This window comes from Eubalaena glacialis, chromosome 14 (genome assembly GCF_028564815.1).
Source record: "Eubalaena glacialis isolate mEubGla1 chromosome 14, mEubGla1.1.hap2.+ XY, whole genome shotgun sequence".
NCBI classification, from domain to species: Eukaryota; Metazoa; Chordata; class Mammalia; order Artiodactyla; family Balaenidae; genus Eubalaena; species Eubalaena glacialis.
The window spans coordinates 36,368,285-36,394,111 of NC_083729.1; the positions used below are offsets into that span (position 1 = coordinate 36,368,285).

The 25,827-nt window shown below is 37.2% G+C and overlaps 1 protein-coding gene across 2 annotated transcripts in view; it reads left to right on the forward strand.

Annotated features, from left to right (window-relative positions):
• Window positions 1-214: 214 nt before the first annotated feature.
• The window catches only part of PLEKHH2 (pleckstrin homology, MyTH4 and FERM domain containing H2), a 112,703-nt gene continuing 87,090 nt past the window's right edge, over window positions 215-25,827 (forward strand). For both annotated transcript variants that reach the window (XM_061210421.1, XM_061210423.1), the window contains exons 1-2: window positions 215-330; window positions 6,727-6,856. In XM_061210421.1, the coding sequence (XP_061066404.1) occupies window positions 6,734-6,856 (123 nt within the window). In that variant the 5' untranslated portion in view covers window positions 215-330; window positions 6,727-6,733. The remainder of the gene's footprint in view (window positions 331-6,726; window positions 6,857-25,827) is intronic.

A 25,827-nucleotide genomic window follows, 5' to 3' on the forward strand; every position in this document is an offset into this window, starting at 1 on the left:
TGAGGTAGAGGGAATGGAAAGGAGGTGAGCACTACAACAGCCTCTGAGCTCTAAGTGTGCCAAAGACCAGGGATAGAGACTCCTGGACACATCTCTCTCCTGAGATAGGGACTGGGAGGAGTCAAAGTCATGGCCACACCCCCAGGTGACGCCAGGAGGGCGACTGAGGTCTCTGATTGGCTACCACGGCCGCCAGTCCGGGGAGGAGGCGGTACCCTGTCCCCCGCCTGCTCCGGGCTTGGTGTGAGGCGGGCGCAGGCTGAGAGCCTCAGGAAACCCGCACCAGACGCACCCGGGACAACGGTGCTGCCCCCGGGGGCCAGCGCAGAGGTAGGCAGATGAGTCTGGCCGGGAGCCGAAGGGCGACCCCAGAGACTCCGGTGCCCGGGGATCCCCGCCCCCTCTAGAGCGCGCAGTCCCGGGTGGGCGCGTCGCGCGGAGGATGGGGGCGGCGGGCTGATCCGGAGGGCCGGGACCGGGGGATGGAGCGGTCTGGCACCGGACTCAACTCCGCGCCTCCCGCCGCAGCCTCCGCACTCCACGTCGCTCCCCTTGCTGCTCCCAGGACTGGGGTCTCGTCTGGGAGCGGTGGCCGGCGGCTCCTCGCCCACTGGTCTCCCGTGACATTTTGTTTGAAAAGTCGGGGCCCGGGTTTGTGGCGCGGCGCGGGCAGTCAGAGGGGCACACGGCGCTGCTGCGCGTCCCCGCGCTGAGTGGCCCACGCAGTTAGGGATGCTGCGGCTCGGCCTCCGCTTCTTGGGAGCCCCACTGTGATCTCGGGGGCGAAACTTCTCAAAACTTTAAAGAACCATTTTCTACACCTTGAGTTGCCAGAATGTCAAAGTGCCCTTAGGTGACCTACCATGAAACTGCGCTGTCCCTCAAGTTATTCGACCACTTTTTAAAAGATGGAACATTTGAGCCAAAAATTTTGATGTGCGAAACGCAGTGGAAAGAGAGGTTGAAATATTTACGCTGGAAAAGTCCTAGTTCTATGCTACCTGCAGGTCACTGCTTTCTTTGTGAAAATGCCAGTCGCAAGCCTCGACCACACAGCTGTGTGTGTCCCTGAGGAGCTCTGGAGTGAGGAGCACGGGTTCTGAGCAATGCTACCGAAGGGCAGGCTTTGCCCATGTGATGCTGGGTGGTGGTCGGGAGGTTGCTTAAACAAGGCAAGCCTCAGTATGGTCAAGAAAGACATCTTTTCTGCTTTAGAAACACTCTCTCTCTCTCTCTCTCTCTCTCTCTCTCTCTCTCTCTCTCTCTCTTACCGGGCCAAGTTAAGCTGTCCCTTAAGAGGAGAGAATTAAAGAATATGAGTGGCTACCTTGAGCTTCATCAGGGGAAGCCTAAGTAGATGAACTCTTTCTTTTCTTCTTCTTTCCCTTTAGGGATTTGGAAGAGAAACAGGAAGTCAAAGATTCAGAGAAAAGAGTATTCACTCCACAATCGTAAACAGTTCATTTCGTGTCAGTAAATGTTTCCCAAAGTCACTGGGGTATTTGGAAAACCAAGACTTTTTCCTGTCCGCTGCAGTAAAATTAGATTACTTTCAAATTCAAAATCTAGAAATGATATTTATTTAGCAAGTGGTATAGCTCCCAAAGCTATCATTAGGCTCTATAAAATCAGTAGTAATGGAAAAGGATGGTGGATATTGTTCAAAATTAGAATCTTTACTCAACATGGTGCATTAACACAGCAGTTACTTTATATTAACCGAAATTACAGAATGAAATGAGGAAATCAGGTGTCTAGACCTCAGGATAGACCATTAGCTAACCAATCTGTAGTTTTGAATTTTTAAAATTATGACTCTAGTAACTGGGAATGCAGACATTAAATGCCAATAATGTTCTTAAGGTTTTGCTACTTCACTGTAAAAATATGTAATTAGTATAACTATAGAAATGAATAGGTGTGTTTAACAGAATTTATTTGATGTGTCATTTTCATAGCACAGTACTCTTGGTAAAATATATGTCTGATACTTGTCATATTTGAGATTAACAATTAACTCTAAATTGTTCGAGTTAATGGTGGAATTCTCAGCAGGGATAACCACAAACAATAGATTATTAATATACATCCACTTAAACTGTTACTTTTCTTTACTCATTTGTAAATATATGCTCTTTATAATTAAGGTATAATTCACAAACCATGAAAGTTACCCTTTTAAAGTGTACAGTGCAGTGGTTTTTGATATATTCACAAGGTTGTGCAACCAACAGCACTAATTCTAGAATATTTTCATCACTTCAGAAAGAAACCCCAAACCCATTAGTAGTTGATCACCATTGCCCTCTCTTCACAGTTGTTGGCAACCACTAAGCTACTTTCTGTCTCTTGGGATTTGCCTATTTTATATAAATGGAATCATACAGTATGTTGCCTTTTGTGTCTGGCTTCTTTCACTAGGCACTTAGGGTAATGTTTTCAAGGTTCATCCATTGTTGTAGCATGTATTAGTGCTTTATTCCTTTTTTTGTGGCTGAATAAGATTCCGTTGTATGGATATACCACATTTTGTTTATCCATTCATCTGATGATGGACACTTGGTTTGTTTCCACTTTTTGGCTGTTTGAATAATAATGCTGTTAACATTTGTATACAAGTTTTGGTGTGGACTTAGGTATTCAGTTCTCTTGGGTATATACTTAACATTGGAGTTGCTGGGTCATATGGTAACTTTATGTTAAAACTTTTTAGGAGCTGTTAAACTACTTTCCAAAGCAGCTGTACTGTTTTTACATTCTCAACAGCAGTGTATAAGAGTTCAGATTTCTCTACATCCTCACCAACGCTGGTTATTACATGTCTTTTTTATTATAACCATCCTATTTAGTATGCAGTGGGAAGTCATTGTGGTTTTGATTTCCATTTTCCCTTATAGCTAATGATGTTGAGCATTTTTTCTTGTGCTTTTTGTCCATTTGTATATCTTCTTTAAAGAAATATCTCTTTAGATCCTTTGCCTACTTTTTAACTGGATTTTTTACTGTTGAGTTGTAAGAGTCCTTTATATAATCTGGATACAAGTCCCTTATCAGATAATGTGATTGGTTAATATTTCTTCCCATTCTGTGGGTTATCTTTTCACTTTCTTGATTGTGTCCTTTGAAGCACAAAAGTTTTTCTTTCTGGGTTAAATTTACCTATTTTTTCTTTGATTACTTATGCTTTAGATGTCATATCTAAGAAACTATTGTCTATCCAAGGTCACAAAGTCTTATGCCTATTTAATCTACTATGAGTTTAGAGCTTAGGCTCTTACGTCTAGGTCTTTGATCCATTTGGGGTTAATTTTTGTATATGGTATGCAGCCGGGGTCCAAATTCATTCTTTGGCGTGTGGATATCTAGTTGTCTAGCACCATTATTAAAAAAAAACTATTCATTTCACCTTGTCAAAAATCAGTTCGCTCTAAATGTGAGGTTTTATTTCTGTACTTTTTTTAATGGATTGAATAGCTGCCCCCCCCACCAAAAAGGATGTGTTGCAGTCCTAACCCCTAGTATCTCAAAATGTGATCTTATTCGGAAGTAGGGTTGTTACAGATATTTTTAATTGAAATATAGTTGATGTACAATGTTATGTTAATTTCAGGTATACTACATAATGATTTAATGTTTGCATACATTATGAAGTGATCATCACGATAAGTCTAGTGACCATCTGTCCCCGTACAAAATTAGTACATTGACCATATTCCTTATGCTGTATATTACATCCCTGTGACTTATTTATTATAATTAATATAAGAGGTTTGTACCACTGGATCCCCTTCACCTATTTTGCCCCCCATCCTTATTTCTTATTTCCTTATTTCTGTACTCATAATTTTATTCCACTGATCTATATATATGTCTATCTTTATGCCAGTACCACACAGTCTTGATTACTGTAGCTTCGTAGTAATTTTTGAAATTGAGTGTGTGAGTTGTACAACTTTTTAAGATTGTTTTGGCTATTCTGGGTTCCCTGAATTTCCATATGAATTATAGGGTCAGCTTGTCAGTTTCTGCAAAAAAATGCAGTTGGAATTTTGATAGGCATTGTTTTGAATGTGTATATCCATTTGCAAGTGTTGCCATCCTCACAGTATTAAGTCTTTCAATCCATGAATGTGCGATGTCTTCCATTTATTTAGGTCTTCTTTAATTTCTTTCAATGATGTTTTGTAATTAATTTTTTTTTTCATCTTGATCAATGACGTTTTGTAGTTTTCAGAGTACAAATCTTATACTTCCTTTGTTAAATTTACTCCTAAGTATTTAATTCTTTTTGATGCTATTGTAAATAGAATATATTCTTGATTTCATTTCTGGAGTTTCCTTGCAAGTATAAAGAAAAACAATTGATTTTTGTATATTGATCTGGTTTCCTGAAAACTTTGCTGAACTCAAATAGTTCTAATAGTTTTTTTTAATGGATTCCTTAGAATTTCCTATGAATAAGACCATGACATCTTAAAATAGAAATAGTTTTAGATTTTTCTTTCCAATCTGTGCGCTTTCTATTTTATTTTCTGGCGCTGGCCAGACCCTCCAGTATGACGTTGAATAGAAGTGGCGAGAGCAGACATCCTTATGTTGTTTCTGATCTTAGGCGGATCAGTCATTTACCATTAAGTGTGATATAAGCTGTGGGCTTTCATGGATGCTTTTTATCAGGTTGAGGAAGTTCACTCCTATTGCTAGTTTGTTGAATGTTTTTATCATAAAAGGGTGTTAGATTTTGTTGAATGTTTTTTTCTGCATCTGTTGAAATGATCATATGGTTTTTGTTTTTTATTCTATTCATATGGTTCATTACATTGATTTTCATTTGTTGAAAAATATGTTTGTTATTTTTAAAACTGTAGAAATTTTACAGTAGAACATAAACAGGTTATTTTAAATGTAGTACAAAAATTAACCAACATGAAATAGACTCTTCTTGTTGCTTAAGATAGAGGAGTGTCCCTATATTTCTGTGCAGTGCTATGAATGGTTCAAGACTTAAGGATGTCCATTTCAGGACTGCTTTTTATTTTTAATATTTCGTCTGTATTTTCTTCCTTGTCCACTCTAAAGCTAATGAGGAGAGAAATGAAATAGCAGTAGAACTGAGAAAAAGTTTGTGACTGACAAACTACCTTATTTACTTCTAAATCATTAATAGTAAATGCTGATGTGAGTAATGAAAAAAAGGTCATTAACAAGGCTAATATCCTTAGGAAAAACTCATAAAACAGTGGGGTGGGGCTTCTGTGAAAACGAAGAAATGAAGAGAACAATTTCTAGCTCTACAATAAGTTTCCCTTAAATTATGGCTAGAATTTAGGAGCATGTGGAGGCTTTGAGATGGTTGGGGAGCTCTTAATAAAGTTGTAGCCTTTGTAGAATAACTTTGCTTATATTTATTTCTAAATTATTGAGTGATAATGTAAGTATTAATTTGAAAACTGATCTAAGCACAAATCAATATTTATGCTAGGAGAATAATCTCTTGCAGATTTAAAAAACTGTTATAGGTTTAAGAAGGGGTTATATTACACTAAATATTGGGAAAATAAACTTGGTTAATTTGTGAGGGAGACATATTTTTGTAAAACAAAAGAACAGAATAATACGCTTCAACTGCAGTTCTATCCTGGGGTTCTGAGAGTTTTGCTGTCACATATATTCTATGACTAGGACTTGGCTTCTCCTGAAGAGCCACTCCTAATGCAGATTTTGTCAGTTCATAGCAAGGGCAATTCAGAAATACATTATCAAGCCATTTATGAAAATAGCCTGATGAAACATTAACAAACATTTAAACCTACTTTTATGAATCCCAGAGCTAGAAATAATTGTGCTTCCAAAGTCAAGCAATAGTTTTTTGCACTTTAGAATTTCAAAACCAGTTCCCCTGCCTCTTGGCTTCCCCCTTACCGTGCTTCTCCCTGGGATTAATCTCCTCCAAAAGGAAGGTTAGCATCATGGAAAACACTGAACCAGATTTACTTAATGTAGGTGATTCTAAATTTCATGTTTATATGTTTTCTCTTCTTACACCAAATAAAAATTATGTAAACTTGTCCAGGGTCGTAATACTTTGCCCAGTTAAATATGCCAAAGGATTTTTGGTTTGAAAGACAGCCTGGACCTGGACAAATATAGGGTGGTGGTAAGTAATAATTATAAGTCTAAGCCATAATTGTAGCACTGATATGAAGTTTCTTTAGGTTATTCTATGATGCTACCAATTGAATCAAAACTGTAATACTTCTGTAAGTTTAAGAACATGGTAAAATTACAAACTGACAGATTTAAAAAATCTTACCTCAGCTGTTGGGCAGAGCTAAAATAATGACAGTACTCTGTTTGTGTGGTGCTGTTATATTGTCCAAAGTGTTGTTAAGAACAGCAGTATTTAATTTGTTCCTTACAACCTACCCATGAGAAGAATGGTTTGTTATTGCCGCATTCCCCCTTTTTTCTAGATTGGATAAGCTGAGACTTGGAAAGGTTAAGTTAAACAGAAAGTTTATGTAACCCAGTTGGGCCTCCAACCCTGGCCTCTTGTCTCCCCTAAGTTCTTTCCATGAGCTATCACCAGTTCTGGAATTTATCTTAGAATTCAAAACTTGCGTCTAGATATTGTTAGATGGTGACTAGAATATGTGTTTTCAGTGATTTAATGAATTATCCTGAACGCTAATTGATATTATGCCATTTGAATGCTTTCTTTCCTAGAATAAATATGGCAGAGCTTTCTGAGACAGAAGGACCAGTAGATTGGAAAGAACGATGTGTAGCCCTGGAGTCCCAGCTCATGAAATTTAGAGTTCAAGCGAGCAAGATACGAGAGCTCTTAGCAGAGAAGGTAAGCTTTTCTCCCTCACCTTTGTTAGTAAACATCAGCTATTTGGGGCCCATTTCATTTATATTAAATAATCTCAGTACTTTAGGCTAGGGTAAACATTTTAAAAATAATGAATATAATTTAACGTTTTGTCAGGGATCTGAAGCTATATTTGGCATATTCTTTTGCCAGTTTTATTTTATTTTTTTTAGATCTTTATTGGAGTATAATTGCTTCACAATACTGTTAGTTTCTGTTGTACACCAAAGTGAATCAGCCATATGCATACATATGACCCATATCCCCTCCCTCTTGAGCCTCCCTCCCATCCTCCCTATGCCACCCCTCTAGGTCATCACAGAGCACTGAGCTGATCTCCCTGTGCTATGCTGCTGGTTCCCACTAGCTATCTATTTTACATTTGGTAGTGTATATATGTCGATGCTACTCTCACTTGGCCCCAGCTTCCCCCTCCCACCCCGTGTCCTCAAGCCCATTCTCTATGTCTACGTCTTTATTCCTGCCCTGCAACTAGGTTCATCAGTACCATTTTTTTTTTTTTTAAACAATCACTTTTGTTATTTATTTATTTGTTTATTTATTTATGGCTGTGTTGGGTCTTCGTTTCTATGCGAGGGCTTTCTCTAGTTGCGGCAAGTGGGGGCCACTCTTCATCGCGGTGCGCGGGCCTCTCACTACCGCGGCCTCTCTTGCTGCGGAGCACAGGCTTCAGACGCGCAGGCTCAGTAATTGTGGCTCACGGGCCCAGTTGCCCCGCGGCATGTGGGATCTTCCCAGACCAGGGCTCGAACCCGTGTCCCCTGCATTAGCAGGCAGATTCTCAACCACTGCGCCACCAGGGAAGCCCCATCAGTACCATTTTTTTTTTTTTTTTTTTTTAGAGTCCATATATACGTGTTAGCATACGGTATTTGTTTTTCTCTTTCTGACTTACTTCACTCTGTATGACAGACTCTAGGTCCATCCACCTCACTACAAATAACTCAATTTCGTTTCTTTTTATGGCTGAGTAATATTCCATTGTATATATGTGCCACATCTTCTTTATCCATTCATCTGTTGATGGACATTTAGGTTGGTTCCATGTCCTGGCTATTGTAAATAGTGCTGCAATGAACATTGTGGTACACGTCTCTTTTTGAATTATGCTTTTCTCAGGGTATTTTGCCAGTTTTAGAATGGATTGGACATTAAGACAAAAAACACTTCTTTGCAAATACTAGTGGGCTGTGTAAGAATTGTGTGTATTTGATGAATGTGGAGTTCATTCATTCCAGAGAGAACAGCTATAATTTACTTGATTTTACTAGAGTAGTGTGACAACATTTTGATCTATTAAATGTTTAGGAAAATCATCTTTAAAGTGATTATTGTTCGTTCCCTGTTGATAGTAAAATGTGTTTATACTGTATTTGGAAGTATACACCTATTTAGGAATTTGTGTTGACTATGTATCATTAAACTATAGAATTGAATTAATATAATTCTATGCTTCTGTTAATAGTTCCGATCATGTAATTAAAATTTCATTTATGTCATAGGATTTTTAAAAAATATATGTGTATAAAACTGATAGATTAATTCGTTTGTTTATTCATTCAACAAATATTCATTGAGGGCTGATTTTGTGCCAGACACTGTTCTTAATGCTGCAGTTACATATGTGAATGAGACAGTGCATGTATCTATTTCCAGAAAACTTGGATTCTAGACCTGCACTGTCCAATGTGGCAGGCACTAGCCTCAAATGGCTGGTGAACACTGGAAATTAGGCTAGTTCAAATTGAGATGTGTTGGAAATGTAAAATACACACCGGATTTCAAAGATTTAGTATGAAAAAAAGAATGTGAAATACCTAAGCAATAATTTTATATTGATTACATGTTGAAATGATAATATTTTGGATATTAGATTAAATGGAAAATAGTAAAATTAATTTTACCTTTTTTAAACTTTTTAAATATGGGTACTAGAAAATTTTAAATTATATATGCAACTCATATTATATTTCTGTTGGACAGTGCTGTCTGGATGGATGGATAAATGGTATTAATGGTCATTCAGAACTGATCAGAAGAATTTATAGGTGGTTTCTTAAACTCTAGTCTGCATAATCCTTTTAGGGTGGAGAAAAATCCTTTTGGAGATTTTTAACATCTCCAAAAACTGTGTTAAATCTTACTTTCATTGCTAGCCAAGAGTCTCTTAGCACAGAAGAATTGTAATAAAATCCAGTAAAACATCGTTCGGTTTAACCTTTCATATGTATCATCTTAAATTTTTTTGTATTAACAGCTGTTAGATGGAAAGATTAAAGTTATCCTACTCACTTTGGGCCATAGGGTGACCCAGTAATAGGCTTTGTGGAATCAATCCCCAATATCAATTTTCTTTATTTATCATACTATTAGAATAAAAATTATAACTTGAAAAAAAATCCCAGTTTGAATATCACCAAGTTGGAGAAGCTTATCCTAACTCAAAGTTAGTGACTCATGCTTTGTCTTTTGCTCCTCTCTCTATAAAAATCATTTCCCAAATCAAAACTACAATGAGGTATCACCTCACACCAGTCGGAATGGCCATCATCAAAAAATCTACAAACAATAAATGCTGGAGAGGGTGCACTGTTGGTGGGAATGTAAATTGATACAGCCACTATGGAGAACAGTATGGAGGTTCCTTAAAAAACGAAAAATAGAACTACCATACGACCCAGCAATCCCACTACTGGGCATATACCCTGAGAAAACAATAATTCAAAAAGAGTCATGTACCACAATGTTCATTGCAGCACTATTTACAATAACCAGGACACAGAAGCAACCTAAGTGTCCATCAACAGATGAATGGATAAAGATGATGTGGCACATATATACAATGGAATATTACTCAGCCATAAAAAGAAACAAAACTGAGTTATTTGTAGTGAGGTGGATGGACCTAGAGACTGTCATACAGAGTGAAGTAAGTCAGAAAGAGAAGACTGTCATACAGAGTGAAGTAAGTCAGAAAGAGAAAAACAAATACCGTATGCTAACACATCTATATGGAATCTAAAAAAAAAAAGAAAGGTTCTGATGAACCTAGTGGCAGGACAGGAATAAAGACACAGACGTAGAGAATGGACTTGAGGACACGGGGAGGGGGAAGGGTAAGCTGGGATGAAGTGAGAGAGTGGCAGGGACATATATACACTACCAAATATAAAATAGATAGCTAGTGGGAAGCAGCCGCATAGCACAGGGAGATCAGCTCGGTGCTTTGTGACCACCTAGAGGGGTGGCGTAGGGAGGGTGGGGGGGAGACCCAAGAAGGAGGAGATAATGGGGATATATGTATACGTATAGCTGATTCACTTTGTTATAAAGCAGAAACTAATACACCATTATAAAGCAATTATACTCCAATAAAGATGTTAAAAAAAATATAGATAGATAGATAGATACAAATCCTTAGGTTACATGATGCCTACCTCTCAATAAAGCTGTTTCATGATTTAAAAAAAAAAGAAAAGAAAAAAAATCATTTCCCGGGTTGTACTGTGATTTATCTGGTATTTTTCACAATCCCAATCCCCTATGCAATGATTTTGTCAATATCATCAATTATAACCTTGCTGCTAAACCTCACTGGACACTTCCCAGGTATCCCAGGTGCCTTAGCCTCTCAACAGTTGGCCTGCTGTTGACCACAGCCTCCTCAAAATTTTCTTGGTTCCGTTGACTACTTACTCTCTTGGTTTCATTATGGACTTTATAAGAAGTTACGCTTATTTGGGTTCCAATTAATTGACTTTTAAATTCTTAATTTAATGCCAACATTTGTTTTGTTCTTCAGAAGGCTTATCGTAACAAATTTCTTTATGAGTGCCCATTTTGTAAATTTTAACAGTGTCATTTTCTCTGTAAGTAAAATTGTAAATAGTTTTTTGGTGATTAATTTATGTTATTAAATTTTCTTTTTTGTCAGTGAATGAATATTGAGAGGAATAATATTTCAGAACTGCTGTTTTATTTTGTGGTTTCTTTTTCTCCTTCTCCTTCTCCTTCTCCTCCTTCTCCTTCTTCTTCTTCTTCTTTTTTGTCTTCCGTAATTTGTATCTGTCTGAAATCCTTTGACAGATCTCAGAGATGGAATGATTCAGATGTGTTTCATACAGTGGAAAGAGGATAAGCATGCCAAATTTCCTCATGGTTTCTCAGTAAATAAAGTCAACACCAAAATGCGAATAACACTTTTCATGACATTTTCTGTTATTTTCCACTATGAGATATTTTTCTCTGGATTAAAAATTATTTTTGGTACCCACCCATGTTTTAATAAAAATACCAAATATTGATTTATTATGTACTAAGCACTTTACAGATATGATTTATTTAGCTCTTATAACAACCTATGAATTAATAAGTTTTATTGTTCCCATTTTACAGATTAGGAAAATGATGCTTACTGTGTGCCAGGCAATCTTCTAAGTGCTTTATGTATATCAACTTTTTTTTTTTTTAATTATTTTTGGCTGTGTTGGGTCTTCGATGCTGTGCTCAGGTTTTCTCTAGTTGCCTCTTCATTGCAGTGTGTGGGCTTGTCATTGTGGTGGCTTCTCTCATTGCGGAGCACAGGCTCTAGGCACGTGGGCTTCAGTAGTTGTGGCACGCGGGCTCAGTAGTTGTGACTCACGGGCTCTAGAGTGCAGGCTCAGTAGGTGTGGTGCGCGGACTTAGTTGCTCCGCGGCATGTGGGATCTTCCCAGACCAGGGCTCGAAGCCGTGTCCCCTGCATTGGCAGGCAGATTCTTAACCACTGTGCCACCAGGGAAGCCCATATATTAACTTTTTAATCCTTATAACAACCCTATGAGGTAGCTATTAATATTATTCATATTTACACAGGAGGAAACTAAGGCACATAAAAGTTATTTATTTACCTTGCCTGAGTTCATGCTGAAATGTAAGTGGTGGAGCCAAGATTTGAAAATAGGCATTTTGTTTTTAGAGCTTGAATGCTTAGCTGTCACCCTATATGGCATCTCTAATATAGTTTTGTTACCACATTCTTTGCTTTCTCTGATATTCTTACCTACTCACCTATTCTGTCTTCTCTGTTCAGCCACACAGCATGTAACTCCATCTCTGCTTCGCAGCACACGTCTGTGTAAGTTAGGATGCATTTATGGATGTAGTAATAACAGTTTACATAATATTACGTATTTTTCAAAGCAAACCCTATTGCATTGCTTCTGCATGCCAACACAACTTGAGTCACCTATTGCGTTCCAGAGGATAGTCTGGTCCCATCTGTAACCTTTAGTTTTGTGTGAGAACCAGTCTGCCCCAAGGCTTCTTCCTAATAGTTCTCCGTACCTTCCCTCCAGATGGTTGCAGGCCTAAGTCTGAAGATTCTTGAGAGAATATTAATTTGATTCCTCAGCTCTTTGCCAGAAATTCTGTCCAACTTTTCCTTTCTGCTACAGTTCTGGTTCTTAGTTCTGTTTTCTTGGCACTGATTTGAGGCCTCTAACACTAGGTGCTAACTATGGTTCCTAAGCCTTGACTACAACCATTAGCTAGTTTCAACCCTACAGTAACTCTATGACATAACTGTTATTACCCACAATCTACAGATGCTGACATTAAGACTGAGAGCATTTGAGTAGTAGGCCCAATATTACACAGCTAGCAAATAGCAGAGTTGGCATGAAACCTTAGATCTTTCACGCTTTTTTTGTGATGCAGCTAAAAGAGTGCCTGGCACATAGAAGTAACTCATTATTATTTTCCTGTATCTTTGTGACTGGACACACTGGTTAAGTGTACAAGGAGATGACTTAAACTAATGTAATTATAGATTGATGGGAGACATCTTTCTGAATTTTTTTAGGAAAAATGTATGAGAGGATCTCAGAGTGTTTTTATAATTCAAGATGGCTTTCAATTATATATATATATTTTTAGCGATGGATTAGGAGAATACATGGGATTTTTTAAAAACTATTTTTTTCACCTATTTGTTTTTTCCATTACAATTTCCAAGTAACTTCGAATATTAAAGCTTGTGAAGAAAAAGGCCTTATTGAAGTCTTGGGCAAATCCTGCTCTAAGTGGGAGAGGTCTTTAGAGGAATTTAAGGAATGGTGTTGGAAATATCTCTAGTATGCCAAACATAAACTCTTTAGGGAAGCTGAGATTTAAGTAATTTTCCTACTTTACAGTATTACTAGTTCATTTTCAGAGTCAGGGAGGGAAAGGGAAAGTTTCTTTTTCAGTTGAAGTGAATGTTATTTCCTATGGGTTAGATTTTCAGTGAAAAGGAAAAGGTGAAAAATATGAAGAATTTTCCCTTTGGGCATCAGCATAGACCACATAACCTAATGCTGCCTTTACCTGATACAGCATTTATGTCTGGCAGTTCCTGCCACTTGACCTTCCTCTTGTGAATATGATTCCCCTGAGGTGGTCTAGGATTCTCATCTAGGAATAAGGAGTATGTGGATAGCATTGTATTTGCTTTCATGTAACGGTCCAGTCACCACCGTGATTGCCCTATTTAAACCACACATGCCCTGGTACTCTTTTGCCCCACCTAATATTTCACACTACCCAGTGAAAATTATACATATACTAATAATGAGATTTTTCAGGCTAATTTAAATTTCATTTTTGGGCTATTGACTGAGGATATTATTTTTAATAACAAAATTTTTAAATGGTGATAGTGTCTTTCATGGGTTCTATGGGGAAAAATCAAGAAGAGAGATACTTAATGAGGAATTTCTGTCCACATCAATGAGTTTGAAGGTTCTAAAGTATTCTGCCTGTAGTAACCAATTCATTAAATAAGTTTATCTGTATACAATGCATGGAACAATGAGATCACTGAGTGTTACGTATGGTGGTGTTATGTATGTGTGTGTGTGTGTGTGTGTGTGTGTGTGTGTGTGTATATATATATATGTAAAATCTGGACCAGTGGCAGATTTCCCTCTGCCACTTGCTGCTGTGTTCACACTGGCTACAGAGGGCACTTTCACTGTGGTAAATCAAAGCACCAGGCTTAGAATTTGCTTCTTCATTTTATTATTGTATTAGTGGCCTGTTCATAAAAGACTTATTTTTGTCCAAAGCCTGATATGGATCATTTCAGGTTTCTTTTACTGACTTAGTATGGATTGGCTGTGGAATTGACCCAAGCTTTACATTACAGTCTACATTGTGAAAGTAGAAACTTACATGGGTATTTCCTGCATTGCTTTTTTTTCATTTTTAGTATTTTGCAAAGTTATTGCCCAGTTTGAATGATTATAAAAACAATCACTCAAAAAACAAAGTATTGCTTTTCATCCTATGCTTATGTTTAAACTGATTTTTTTTTTATTAATTTATTTTTGGCCGCGTTGGGTTTTTGTTGCTGCGTGCGGACTTTCTCTAGTTGCGGTGAGTGGGGGCTACTCTTTTGTTGCGGTGCGCGGGCTTCTCATTGCGATGGCTTCTCTTGTTGCGGAGCACAGGCTCTAGGCGCGTGGGCTCAGTAGTTGTGGCTCGTGGGCTCTAGAGTGCAGGCTTAGTAGTTGTGGCACACGGGCTTAGTTGCTCTGCGGCATGTGGAATCTTCCTGGACCAGGGATTGAACCCGAGGCCCCTGCATTGGCAGGCGGATTCTTAACCACTGTGCCACCAGGGAAGTCCCTAAACTGATTTTAAAGTGTTCTAAACTTTATTGGATATACTTAATGTGTATTTACATTTATGCAGTGTGCAATGTTTGGTATTTATGATGTTTAACATAGATTGTGAAAATGTAGTGATCTTCTTTTATCAAAATGTATCTTTGCTTTTAAATAATTATTTGGAAAGAGTTGAAACCTTCATCCATTCATTCATTTTTTTTTTCTTTCTTTTATTTGTTCAACACACATTTATTGAGTTTCTGTTATGGGGTATTCGTGACCCCTGCCGCAACCAATGTTATGTAAGTAAATAATAAACCCCAAATCTGGGGAGAGACTACTTAGGTAGAATTTGGTTAGAATCTCAAATTCTAAATTTAGCCTCTCTTGGTCATACCTCTGTCCCTGTGTTTCCTTCTGCAATAGGTTTCTTGAGAACATGCAACTTAAAGTTGTTCCTATTATGAATGTTAATGATTTTAAGTTACCAGTAAAAGATTCCTAGGCCAAAAGAATAGCATGCAAGGGACAAAAATAAAGACAAATGCTTTCCAGCCAAAGATTTTGTGGTTTCACGTATTTGGGACTGATCTTCATATGGTTCTGTAGAACTATACACTGTGTGTGGAGTTTATAAATACCAAAGCTGCTGTGGTTCAACTAAAAGAGCAGTAGGGAATCTGAACATGAAGACTCACATCCCAGCCATGTCACTGGCTGGGAACATTAGCTTACACAAGGCATACTCATTTGAAACACCAATTTCCCAATCTTTATAATGGGAATAATGATTTCTGTCTTATGATGTGACTGTGAAATAATGTATTTGAAAATTCCTGGTTCCTGAACACTAATTCTAATTTTTTAAAAGTTCTCTTTCCTGAATTATTTTTCTATCCTCTGAGATTATTTTCCACTTTTATGTTTGTTTGTTTGTTTTTTTTTCAGGTTACAGGCTTTTCTCAAATGTCTGATGATCTTTGGTGGTCCATTTATATTTAAGAATGAGATATCTGAAAAGCTGACCAACAATTGTGTATAAATAGTCAGTGCTGGTCAACTGTCAATGTTTGCTTTAGAATGAGTGGGTGGGAGACTGCTTATTACACCATGAGCCCATGAATGCCACAGTTGTTGGACTAGAGCCCTCCAAGTAATTTATTCAGCATTATAAGAGAAGAACATTTCAGTTTTTTAACAGGAAGTAAATGCTTAGCTGCTGCACATTCGGCACACGGGGATAAGTGAGAAGGTTTCAGGGAGTTAGTTGACTCTAAGGGCCACGTGTTTTCCATTAATACCCACTATTCCCAGCCCCACACTCACTTCCCCCTGTAGGTCTTTACAGGGTTGTGCAGGGCATTAGCTCCCAGGGGAGAAGTTCAGGACCCTCCAATCCTTATTCTAGGCTGTGGTTTCTGTCACTCTGCTTCACCAAAAACAAGAGAATTAAGTGAAATATGTATATTTAATGGTGAACTTGTCCTCCCACTCCCAGCCTTCTTCTCCTACATGGTTCCTAAAATGCTGGCAGCCAATTCTACAGTAGGAGATTGAAAGTCTCTGGGAAATCTTATCAGCCCAGGTGGAAAGAGGTGATAATGCTGACATCAGTGGTTCTCCAACAGAAAGTCTAGCCAGATCACCTAATGTTAAAGTTCATGATCAGCAAGCTCCATATATGTGTAAAAGTTTCTAGTCAGCTTTTTAGTTCCTTACCTTTAAACATCAGTGGGCATCTCATGAATGACCAGACATCTGATGAAGGCCTCTAACATGGAAGATAGAGAACAACCAATCAGAAAAAACCAATATCGCCTATGCAGGGAAAAAAGAAACAAAACAAATAAGATCCTATCATTTAATATTCCCAGAGAGAAAAGATATTGCATCCATGAAACAAGGAATATTCAGGAAATAAAAAGAACCCTCAAAAAATTAAAATCATGATAGAAGAAATAGTCAATTTAATAAAGAGTTTGAGATACAAACTTAAGGTAAGTTCCTGGGAAGTAGAGAAAGATGTTGAAGAGATGGAACACAGGAGAGAAAAGAGAAATTTAGAGGACCAGTCCACTATGTCCAAGCTCTGGATAACAGGAAATCTAGAGGGGAGAATATCAGTGAAATGATGCACGGAGGTTTCCCAGGATTGAAGGATGCAAGATTACAGATTGAGAGGGTCTACCAAGTGCCTTGAACAACAGATAAAAATAGTTCCACCCCAAGGCACATCATCATGAAAGTTCAGAATATATAGACCAAAGAAAAGATTCTGCAAGCTTTCCAAGAGAAAAAACATGTCACATACAAAGGATCAGGAATTAGAATGGCCTGGACTTCTCAAAAGCAACGCTAGAAGTTAAGAGATAATGAAAAAATGCATTCAAAATTCTGAAGGAAAGTGACATCAAACTTGGAATTCTGTACTGAGGCCAGTTATGAATTTTATCTGAAGGTAGAATAAAGAGATTTTTAAGACATGCGGGGTCCGGTAACCTTTCTGAGGAATCTCTGGAAGGATATGCTCCATTAAAAGGAAGAAGTAAACCAAAAAAGAGGAAGGCATAAGATATAGTAAATAGGAGATTCAATGTGGGAGGAAGTTGAAGGGCCTTCCCAAGAAGACAGCAGTGCCCAGGCAGAAAGAGGAGCCAGTCTGTATTGACACAGGTCAGAGGCTTTAGGAGCAGCTTCAGGAAGATGAAATTGGTGGAAAATTAGATGTGAATGAGCATCTTGAGAGATGATTTAGACAGTGGTGTGAATTTGGAGTTGAACTATTAAGTTCATAGAAAGCTAAGTAAATAAAAGAACAAGACACTTTAGGGAAAAAAGTTACATAGCAAAGGAAAAAGTAACCATAGTCTACTACATGGTTCCTCTTTGACTATCATACATAGTCACAATAATACTAATGAAGAACAGTGATTTAACCAAAGGTAAGATATAAACATATTGGAAGAATGGGAGTGTACCTGTGTTGATGGCAAGGAGATCAAAGAGCTAAATCTTCATTCTCCGTAAAGGAAGTAAGTAGGAAATCACTAAACTGAAGAAGTCAACAGAAATAGAAGCATGTTATTTAGAACACGTAAGGAAATAATAAGAGCATTGACCAAAAGAGTACAATTATTTTATTAAAAAATCTTATGAAACTGGTTGACACAATGTGTATTTATGGCTTTGATCAACATAAAAAAAACAGAAAAATTAAATCAAATTGTGAAATAGATGGACTTGTTCAGTCTTTTGGGAGGAAATCTTCTTAATAGGATGTTTCCATGGAAATCACTTTCTAAACAATAATTTATTTTGTGTTTTCAGAGTATATCAAAAAGAATCAAACCTTCTGGGTTATATACTTTGGGGTTTTTTTTGTTTTGTTTTGAAGTATAGTTGATTTAAAATATTGTGTTAGTTTCAGGTGTACAGCAAAGTGCTTCTGTTATATATATGTGTGTGTCTGTGTATGTATATACAGAATATATATATATATTCTTTTTCAGATTCTTTTCCATTATAGGTTATTACAAATATTGAATATTGAGTACTGTTCACTGTGTCATACGGTAAATCCTTGTTGCTTATCTATTTTATATATAGTAGTGTCTATCTGTTAATCCCATAGTCCTGATTTATCTCCGCCCCCATTCCCTTTCCCCTTTGGTAACCATAAGTTTGTTTTCTATGTCTGTGTGTCTGTTTCTGTTTTGTAAATAGATTCATTTGTATTATTTTTTAGATTCCACATATAAGTGATATCATAATATTTGTCTTTCTCTGACTTCACTCAGTATGATAATCTCTAGGTCCGTCCATATTGCTGCAAATGGCAATATTTCATTCTTTTTTTATGGCTGAGTAATGTTCCTATATATATATGTGTGTGTGTGTGTGTGTGTGTATATATAGATACACACACACACACACACACACACCCCACATCTTCTTTATCCATTCATCTGTTGATGAACACTTAGGTTGCTTCCATGTCTTGGCTATTGTAAATAGTGTTTCAGTGAACATTGGGGTACATGCATCTTTTCAGATTAGAGTTTTCATCTTTTCCAGTTATATGTCCAGGAGTGGGATTGCTGGATCATATGGTAGCTCTATTTTTAGTTTTTTAAGGAAGCTCTATACTGTTTTCCATAGTGGTTGCACCATTTTACATTTCCACGAACAGTGTAGGAGGGTTCCCTCTTCTCTACACCCTCTCCAACATTTATTTGTAGGGTTTTTGATGATAGCCGTTCTGACTGGTGATAACTCATTGTGGTTTTGATTTGCATTTCTCTAATAATTAGCAGTGTTGAGCATCTTTTCATGTGCCTGTTGGCCATCTGTATGTCTCCCTTGGAGAAATATCTATTTAGGTCTCTGCCCAATTTTTGATTCGGTTGTTCGGTTTTTTTGATATTGAATTGTATGAGCTGTGTATATTTTGGAAATTACTGGGTTATATATATATATATTTTAAACTTTTTTATTAATTTATTTTTATTTATTTATTTTTGGCTGCGTTGGGTCTTTGTTGCTGCACGCAGGCTCTTTCTAGCTGCAGCAAGCGGGGGTCACTCCTCGTTGCGGTGCGCGTACTCTTCACTGCGGTGGCTTCTCCTGTTGTGGAGCACGGGCTTCAGGTGCGTGGGCTTCAGTAGTTCTGGTGCACAGGCTCAGTAGTTGTGGCTCGTGGGTCTAGAGCGCAGGCTCAGTAGTTATGGCACATGGGCTTAGTTGTTCCGCGGCATGTGGGATCTTCCCGGACCAGCACTCGAACCCCCGCATTGGCAGCCAGACTCCCAACCACTGCGCCACCAGGGAAGTCCCATGATCATCTGATTTTTATCCTTCATTTTGTTAATGTGATGTATCACATGGACTGATTTGTGGATGTTGAATCATCCATGCATCCCTAGAATAAATCCCACTTGATCGTAGTGTATGATCCTTTTAATGTATTGTTGAATTTGGTTTGTTAATATTTTGTTGAGGATTTTTGCATCTGTGTTCATCAGGGACATTGGCCTATAATTTTCTTTTCTTGTGACATCCTTGTTTGGTTTTGATATCAGGATAATGCTGACCTTGTAAAATGCGTTTGGAAGAGTTCCTTCCTCTTCTGTTTTTTAAGAGTTTGAGAAGGATTGGTATTAATTCTTTGAATGCTTGGTAGAATTCACCAGTGAAGCCATCTGGTCCTGGACTTTTGTTTGTTGGGAGAGTTTTGATTACTGATTCAGTCTCCTTACTAGTAATCCATCTGTTCAGATTTTCTTTTTCATCATAATTCAATTTTTGTAGGCTGTATGTTTCTACAAATTTATCCATTTCTTCTAGGTTGCTCTATTTTTTCTGATTTTATTTATTTGAGTCCTCTCTCTTGTTTTTTTGGTGAGTCTAGCTATAGGTTTGTCAGTGTTCTTTATCTTTTCAAAGAATCAACTCTTAAGTATATTGATCTTTTCTACTGTCTTTTTAGTCTGCAATTTATTTCTCCTCTAATCTTTGTTATTTCTTTCCTTTTATTAACTTTGGACTTTGTTTGTTCCTCTTTTTCTAGTTCCTTGAGGTGTAGGTTGTTTATTTGAGACTTTTCTTCTTTCTTGAAGTAGACATTTATTGCTGTGAACATCCCTCGTAGAATTGCTTTTGCGGCATCCCATGGATTTTGGTATGTTACATGTCCATTTTCATTTACTCCAGGTATTTTTTTATTTCTCTTTTGATTTTTTTCTTTGGCCCATTTGGTTTTCAGTAGCATGTTTTTTAATCTCCACGTATTTGTGAATTTTTTCAGTTTTCATGTAATCAATTTCTGTTTTCATATTACTGTGGTCAGAAAAGATGCTTGATGTGATTTCAACCCTCTTAAATTTATTAAGAGTGATTTTATCACCTGACATATGACCTCTTTAAATGTATCTGAAATCACAATAAATGTATTATTTCTATATATCATATTGATGAAGTTTTCATTATCTCCCTGTTCCCATGCTTTTTTTCCTCTCTGATGCTTTGGAAGCTATGGACTGAATTTCTGTTCTTTTAAGTGATTGTCCTTAACTCTTTTTTTTAAAAAAGGCCAGCAAAAATACTTTATATTGTAACAATAAAACTTGAAACCGAATGTATCAAGGAAACATTACGGAGTTGGTGATAATTACAAAAAAAAAAAAATCTCTATATAAGGTGGCATTGTGGTAGGGGGTTGGTGAAGGAAAGGATGGAAACCAATAGCAATGGAAAGCTGGGCATCAAAACAGGAACTGCTGAAACGGTTAGGATGGCCAGCACTGATTTTTCTTTAGAGAGCACTCTTTAGAGAATGAGCATTTTCTAGAACTTAAAAAACAGCACCTTCAATTTAAGCTTTCAGTCAAGCTCTTGGAATTTAGGTAATTATTTAGCATTGAAGATGCTAGAAGGTGTTAAATGTGTAAGTCCAGTATAAGCCATAAAATGGGAGAATGTCAGGCAACCAGAAAGACTTCAATTGCCCCATCTTTCCTAAAGAGAACTAGTGGTTTTTCCAACATAATCATGAAACTGCCTACTTTGGAAGCCTGAGGTCGTGTGGGGATGCATTGGGATAGGGTGTGATGGAATCACATTTTGGGTAGAAATATTAATACAACTGAAGGAAATCTTACACCTTGGAGAATAATTTAGCCCTCAACAGCTCCTTAGTCTGCCATGGCTTTGCAACAACAGCAGACTTTTAATTTGTAATATATATAAATGTGTTTTCATAAAAAGAAAAAATATAAGTATAAGTATGTTTTAAAGGCTAGACCCAAAATGGCACGATGTCACTTCCACTGCATTCTGTGTGTTAAGGCAGGTCACAAAGCCATCACAGAGTTAAGAGAAGGGACAGGAGACCTCACCTCTCAGTGGGAGAAGTGACATGTACATACAGGGAGGAAAGGAATTGATGGTGGCCATTTTGGGTGGCTGTCTAACCCTAATCAGTCACTTTAATTCACTCAGACTCTTGCATTCCAACTTGTGTCCTTGCTTCCTCACATTACAGCTGAACTCACAAAAGTCACTAATGACCTCTTAACTAGCATATATTTACATATATTATTTAATCGCACTGCATTTCATTTACATGTATCTTTCAGTATGTCATTTACATATTTTTAAAAACTTTTTATTAAAGAAGTTTTCAAACATACAACAGTGAGCGGAATATTATAATGGACTCCAGGTACACATCACCCAGCTTTAATGGTTATTAACTCAGGACCAATCCTGTTTCACGTATACCCTGACCTACTTCTCCTCCCCTATGTTATGTTGAAGCAAAGCCTCAATATATTATTTAATCCATCTATGTATATTTTTAATGAATATATGGTATCTTTTTAAATATTTACACAATCCCCTGTTTGGGGACATTCATGGCTTTTATTTTTATCATTCAAATTATAACACCACAACTGCTACCACGTATTTCTAATTAATGAAACACCAACAGCTCTTTCACATCACTTTTACATTTTTTTTGTTTTTTATCCTCATAACTTCCTGTCAGGTAGGTAGAATAGGTTATATTATCCCTATTTTAATAGGGAATTAAGAAGAATTTTAGAGCCCAATGCCAAATTGTTGGTAAATAGTAGAATTAGAACTAGAACCCAGTGTCTTAAATCTATAGTTTGTTCATTTTCAACTAAACCTTACTAACTTAAAGTTATTCATAAAATGCGGTAGAAATACACAGCTTTAAATTTTTCTGTATAAATATTCATTGAATACCCATTAAGTATTAGATACTATGCTGGACACTTTCCTGTTTAATCGTCACATAAATAGTATGAGATAAGTGTTATCTCACTTTACAGGTAAGGAATGCAGACTCAGGGAGGTAAATGTCTTACCCATCATTACACAGCTTATAACTAGTGGAATCTGGATTCTGATTTAGGTCTTCCTGCCTCCAAGTTCAGTGCTCTTTCCACTTTTCCCTATATTCATATTTCAAGGACTATCCCTTTTAAATTAAAGCAAAAATACTTTTTGGACATATCCTTTTAATTAACTCACTGTATTCAAAGGCATATCCATATAATTTTCACGTCCAGCAAATTCAGTTTATTTGTAACCTTATTTACCAAGTCCTATGAAATGCTGTGTGTGTGTAATGCTTTTTATAATGGAAAAATCATTGTTTGTAAGGTTATTTCTTGCTGGCAAGCTTTTAGAATTTTACTGAGTGACTGGTATGTGCAAAGATATGGTGTTACGGAGGATATAAAGGGTACTCACACATGAAATATTTCTTCAAGCAACTTACAGTATAGTTGTGAAAATAGTACAAGGTAGAAAGTAAATGCCATAGGAACAGAAAAAAAAGTTATTTGACAGTGGTAAAAATAATGCTGCTATCCTTCATACAGGCATAGTGCTTTACAGATGTCATTTCATTCAATAATTTATAATATATTGAATACTTATTATGTATAAAGAGCTGTATCAGGGTATGTAACTGTGAGGCAAACAGACAAGGCTTCTGCCCTCACTGTTATCACTAAAAAGCAAACACTTCAGAAAGAGAAATCTGACAAGATATTTGTATAGTCCTTGTCTTAGTCCCTTCAGGCTGCTATAACAAAATGTCACAAACTGGGTGCTTATAAACAGCAGAAATTTATTTCTCACAGTTTTGGAGGCTGGAAATCTGAGATCAGGGCACCAGCAACATTGGGTGAGGGTACTTTCCTGGGTTGCAGACTTATCATTATATCCTCACTCGGCAGAAGGACTCAGGGAGCTCTGTGGGATCTAGGGCACTAATCTCATTTGTGAGGGCCCAGCTCTCATGACCCAGTCACCTTCCAAAGGTCCCACTTCCTTTTTTTTTTTTTTTAATCAGTCATCAATTTTATACACATCAGTGTATACGTGTCAATCCCAATCGCCCAATTCAGCACACCACCATCCCCAACCCACTGCGGTTTTCCCCCTTGGTGTCCATACGTTTGTTCTCTACATCTGTGTCTCAACTTCTGCCCTGCAAACCGGTTCATCTGTATCATTTTTCTAGGTTCCACATACCTGCGTTAATATACGATATTTGTTTTTCTCTTTCTGACTTACTTCACTCTGTATGACAGTCTCTAGATCCATCCACGTCTCAACAAATGACTCAATTTCGTTCCTTTTTAAGGCTGAGTAATATTCCATTGTATATATGTACCACATCTTCTTTATCCATTCGTCTGTCAATGGGCATTTAGGTTGCTTCCATGACCTGGCTATTGTAAATAGTGCTGCAATGAACATTGGGGTGTATGTGTCTTTTTGAATGATGGTTTTCTCTGGGTATATGCCCAGTAGTGGGATTGCTGGATCATATGGTAATTCTATTTTTAGTTTTTTAAGGAACCTCCATATTGTTCTCCATAGTGGCTGTATCAATTTACATTCCCACCAACAGTGCAAGAGGGTTCCCTTTTCTCCACATCCTCTTCAGCATTTGTTGTTTGTAGATTTTCTGATGATGCCCATTCTAACTGATGTGAGGTGATACCTCATTGTAGTTTTGATTTGCATTACTATAATAATTAGTGATGTTGAGCATCTTTTCATGTGCTTCTTGGCCATCTGTATGTCTTCTTTGGAGAAATGTCTATGTAAGTCTTCTGCCCATTTTTGGATTGGGTTGTTTGTTTTTTTAATATTGAGCTGCATGAGCTGCTTGTAAATTTTGGAGATTAATCCTTTGTCAGTTGCTTCGTTTGCAAATATTTTCTCCCATTCTGAGGGTTGTCTTTTTGTCTTGTTTATGGTTTCCTTTGCTGTGCAAAAGCTTTGAAGTTTCATTAGGTCCCATTTGTTTATTTTTGTTTTTATTTCCATTACTCTAGGAGGTGGATCAAAAAAGATCTTGCTGTGATTTATGTCAAAGAGTGTTCTTCCTATGTTTTCCTCTAAGAGTTTTATAGTGTCCGGTCTTACATTTAGGTCTCGAATCCATTTTGAGTTTATTTTTGTGTATGGTGTTAGGGAGTATTCTAATTTCATTCTTTTACACGTAGCTGTCCAGTTTACCCAGCACCACTTATTGAAGAGACTGTCTTTTCTCCATTGTATATCTTTGCCTCCTTTGTCATAGATTAGTTGACCATAGGTGCGTGGGATTATCTCTGGGCTTTCTATCTTGTTCCATTGATCTATGTTTCTGTTTTTGTGCCAGTACCATATTGTCTTGATTACTGTAGCTTTGTAGTATAGTCTGAAGTCAGGGAGTCTGATTCCTCCAGCTCCATTTTTTTCCCTCAAGACTGCTTTGGCTATTCGGGGTCTTTTGTGTCTCCATACAAATTTTAAGATGATTTGTTCTGGTTCCGTAAAAATGCCATTGGTAATTTGATAGGGATCGCACTGAATCTGTAGATTGCTTTGGGTAGTATAGTCATTTTCACAATATTGATTCTTCCAATCCAAGAACATGGTATATCTCTCCATCTGTTGGTATCATCTTTAATTTCTTTCATCAGTGTCCTATAGTTTTCTGCATACAGGCCTTTTGTCTCCCTAGGTAGGTTTATTCCTAGGTATTTTATTCTTTTTGTTGCAATGGTAAATGGGAGTGTTTCCATAATTTCTCTTTCAGATTTTTCATCATTAGTGTATAGGAATGCAAGAGATTTCTGTGCATTAATTTTGTATCCTGCAACTTTACCAAATTCATTGATTAGCTCTAGTAGTTTTCTGGTGGCATTTTTAGGATTCTCTATGTATAGTATCATGTCATCTGCAAACAGTGACAGTTTTACTTCTTTTCCAATCTGTATTCCTTTTATTTCTTTTTCTTCTCTGATTGCCGTGGCTAGGACTTCCAAAACTATGTTGATTAATAGTGGTGAGAGTGGACATCCTTGTCTCGTTCCTGATCTTAGAGGAAATGCTTTCAGTTTTTCACCGTTGAGAATGATGTTTGCTGTGGGTTTGTCGTATATGGCCTTTATTATGTTGAGGTAGGTTCCCTCTATGCCCACTTTCTGGAGAGTTTTTATCATAAATGCGTGTGGGATTTTGTCAAAAGCTTTTTCTGCATCTATTGAGATGATCATATGGTTTTTAGTCTTCAATTTGTTAATATGGTGTATCACATTGATTGATTTGCGTATATTGAAGAATCCTTGCATCCCTGGGATAAATCCCACTTGATCGTGGTGTATGATCCTTTTGATGTGTTGTTGGATTCTGTTTGCTAGTATTTTGTTGAGGATTTTTGCATCTATATTCATCAGTGATATTGGTCTGTAATTTTCTTTTTTTGTAGTA